Raw genomic sequence first — 4,049 nt, 5'->3', positions numbered from 1 at the left:
AACAAGAACAACAAGTACAACTAGGACAACAACAACAACAACAACAAGAACAACAAGAACAACAAGTACAACGAGGACAACAACAACAAGAACAATAAGAACAACAAGAACAACAAAAACAACATGACGAGCAAGAACAACAAGAACAACAAGAACAAGAACAGCAAGAAAAACAACAATAACAAAAATAAGAACAACAACAACAACATGAACAACAACAAGAACAACCGGAACAACAAGAACAACCAGAACAACCAGACCAACAACAACAAGAACAACTAGAACAACAACAACAAGAACAACAAGACCAACAACGACAACAAGAACAACAAGACCATCAAGAACAACAACAACATCAACAACCAGAACAACAACAACAACAACAACAAGAACAACAAGAACAACAACAACATGAACAACAAGAACATCAACATCCAGAACAACAAGAACAACAAGAGCAACAAGAGCAACAAGAGCAACAAGAGCAACAAGAACAACCAGAACAACAACAACAACAACAACAACAACAACAAGAACAACAAGAACAACAAGAACAACAAGAACAACAAGAACAACAAGAACAACAAGAACAACAAGAACAACAAGAACAACAAGAACAACAAGAACAACAAGAACAACAAGAACAACAAGAACTACAAGAACTACAAGAACAACAAGAACAACAAGAACATTAAGAACAACAAGAACAACAAGAACAACAAGAACAACAACAGCAACAAGAACAACAAGAACAACAAGAACAACAAGAACAACAAGAACAACAAGAACAACAAGAACAACAAGAACAACGAGAACAACAAGAACAACAAGAACAACAAGAACAACAAGAACAACAAGACCAACAAGAACAACAAGTACAACAAGAACAACAAGAACAACAAGAACAAGAAGACCAACAAGAACAACAAGAACAACAAGAACAACAAGAGCAACAAGAGCAACAAGAACAACAAGAACAACAAGAACAACAAGAACAACAAGAACAACGAGAACAACAAGAACAACGAGAACAACAAGAACAACAAGAACAACAAGAACAATAATAACAACAAGGACAACAACAACAACAACAGTAGGTATATAGGTTGCGTTCTGCAATCAAGGGCGAGGGGAAGGCTGAGCCGGGGGGGTAAAGGGAAGGAAGCATCATCGTGAGCGGCACGCGTCGTGTGGAGGGGGGAAGTCACCGATAAGGAGTTTTGCGGTTTTGCATCCGGAGAGGTTCTCGGACGCCTTACCCGGAAGTTGCTTATCTTGCGAAGCGATATCGGGGGGATTTTGGTTTCTCTTAAAGTATGGTTTTTTTATCTGGAATATTGTAGAGTGCGAGAGAGAGAGAGGGGGGGAGGATGTAGCGGTAGTTCTCTCTCTTGCATAAGACGACGCATGATTCTTCTCGCGCGACGCATTTATAGAAGTTTTGTGGTTTTGTATCCGGAGAGACTCGCGGATGCTTTACCCGTGATTTTGGTCTCGTTAAGATTTCTTAAAGTAAGTTTTTTTTATCTCGGTATAATATTGTAGCGAGCGAGAGAGAGGGGGGAGGATGCAGCGGTTGTTCTCTCTCTTGCATAAGACGACGCATGATTTTTCTCGCGCGACGCATTTATAGAAGTTTTGTGGTTTTGTATCCGGAGAGACTCGCGGATGTTTTACCCGTGATTTTGGTCTCGTTGAGATTTCTTAAAGTATGGTTTTTATCTCGGTGGAATATTGTAGAGAGCGAGAGAGATGGATGCATTGCAGCGGTTGTTCTCTCTCTTGCATAAGACGACGCATGATTTTTCTCGCGCGACGCATTTATAGAAGTTTTGTGGTTTTGTATCCGGAGAGACTCGCGGATGTTTTACCCGTGATTTTGGTCTCGTTGAGATTTCTTAAAGTATGGTTTTTATCTCGGTGGAATATTGTAGAGAGCGAGAGAGATGGATGCATTGCAGCGGTTGTTCTCTCTCTTGCATAAGACGACGCATGATTCTTCTCGCGCGACGCATTTATAGAAGTTTTGTGGTTTTGTATCCGGAGAGACTCGCGGATGCTTTACCCGTGATTTTGGTCTCGTTAAGATTTCTTAAAGTAAGTTTTTTTTATCTCGGTATAATATTGTAGAGAGCGAGAGAGATGGATGCATTGCAGCGGTTGTTCTCTTTTGCATCAGTTTTTCTCTTATGGACGATATGGACGGAGAGAGAAAGATGTATTTTTTGCCTTGCAACGGTTTGTTGCCACATCCTTTCCATGATTAGTGATTTTGGAAGTCTCCTTATCCGGTTTTTCTTTAACGATGCGGATAGAGAGAGATGTATTTTTTCTGCTTTATCGTTTTTGGAGAGAGATGTATTATAACGATGTGAGAGAAGTGCATGTATGCATGCTAATAAATAGGTTGCCGAAACACGACGTGCGTTAAACGGCTACCATACTGCGTGTACATTGTGACGACCAAGTTTTTTTTCAAGAGAAGTGCGTGTATATCTTTAAAGATGTTCGCGGTCGATTTTATTATAGACATGGATGGGTTTAGTATTGAAAAAAAATTTATTTGTAAAGAACTTGCCATTGTTAATGTTCATTCTGGTGAGAGTGAGTTATTTGAGTTTAAGCTAGATTATAATTATAATGATTTAACAATGCAAGATCGCAAAGGTGTATGGTACGTAACAAACTTCGTCCATGGAATACCATTTAAAAATTTTAGCGGTAAAATTAATTATCGGGGCGAGGATATCAAGTATATTATAAGAGAATTCACACGGTCATATAAAAACCCCATAATTGGGTATAAAGGGGGAAATATTGAACGGGATATTTTATTAAAAATTGGAATGAGATTAAGAAATCTGGAGGATTTTGGTTGCCCGAAATATGATATTTTAATAACCGACCCGTCATATGGGAAATACAATAGCCCGTGCAGGCTGCATTGCTGGATATCGAAGAGAAAATCAAGTAAAAAATATCATTGCTGTTTGAGCGAGGTTCGCGTTTTTAGAGAATGGCTGCTTAAATTAAAAGGTAATTTTTTCTTTTTATTTATTTATTTACAAAAATGATTTTCATTGTCTTTCTACTACATCTTCTTTTTAGAGAGGGAAGATGGATTATCAGCGTCGAAGGTGGTGACGTCAAACGACGAATAAAAAAATTTAATACAAAGTTTAAGCAAGAGGCGGTTTGCGATTACCATGAGAAGAGGTATGTGTAATAATTGTTATTTAAAAAATTAAAATTTATTTTTTAATAATGATTATTTTTTAATTAACAGGGTCTTCTTGAAGAGGAGGAGGAGGAGGAGGAGGAGGAGGAGGACGCGGAGGATTGCGATTGCAATCAACGGCTCAGTATCACTGTGCCCTCAGCGAGGAGCGCGTCCTTTGGAAGTAGTTCATGGAAGGTAACGTATTTTTTCCTTTTTTAGTTACTATTATTTCTTCATTTCCACGATACCTTTTTCTTTGCAGAAAGAGATAATGATGGACTATCGACGCGAGGAGGATAGACTTCGAAGTTTCGAATTCTGGCCAATTGAGTATATTCAGCCGGAGGAGCTTGCAGCCGCAGGATTTTACTATCTGGGGCAGGACGATTTTGTCGCATGTTTTGCATGCGACATCGAATTGCATCGGTGGCAACATAACGACAGGGCTATGTCGGAGCATCACTTCTGGTCCAGAAACTGCCCATATGTACTGGGGGAAAATTGTGGCAACGTGCCGATCGATGCTCATCCCACAATCATGTCGATATCATCATCATCAAGAAGCGGTGTGGACGAGTGCGGAATCTACGATTATACCATGGATGAGAAGAGGTATGTATAACAAATGTTATTTTAAAAGAAATTAAAATTTATTTTTTAATAATGATTTTTTAAATTAAGAGCGTCATCCTGAGGAGGAGGAGAAGGAGGAGGAGGAGAAGGAGGAGGAGGAGGAGGAGGAGGAGAAAGCTTGCGATTACCATCAACGCGACGCGTTGGCGAAAGAAGAAGAAGAAGATTATATATATATATATTGATGTCGATCATG

The 4,049-nt window shown here is 39.2% G+C and overlaps 1 protein-coding gene across 1 annotated transcript; it reads left to right on the top strand.

Moving 5' to 3' along the window:
• Positions 1 to 2,504: 2,504 nt before the first annotated feature.
• On the top strand, positions 2,505 to 3,842 carry LOC143261040 (uncharacterized). The gene is made up of 4 exons (XM_076527640.1): positions 2,505 to 2,604; positions 2,659 to 2,999; positions 3,287 to 3,415; positions 3,483 to 3,842. The coding sequence occupies exons 1-4, from the start codon at positions 2,505 to 2,507 to the stop codon at positions 3,840 to 3,842; spliced, it is 930 nt and encodes a 309-aa protein (XP_076383755.1).
• Positions 3,843 to 4,049: the final 207 nt, after the last annotated feature.

The sequence above is a fragment of the Megalopta genalis genome, unplaced genomic scaffold, assembly GCF_051020955.1.
Source record: "Megalopta genalis isolate 19385.01 unplaced genomic scaffold, iyMegGena1_principal scaffold0032, whole genome shotgun sequence".
Classification (NCBI taxonomy): Eukaryota; Metazoa; Arthropoda; class Insecta; order Hymenoptera; family Halictidae; genus Megalopta; species Megalopta genalis.
This window is presented reverse-complemented; position numbering and strand designations above follow the sequence as displayed.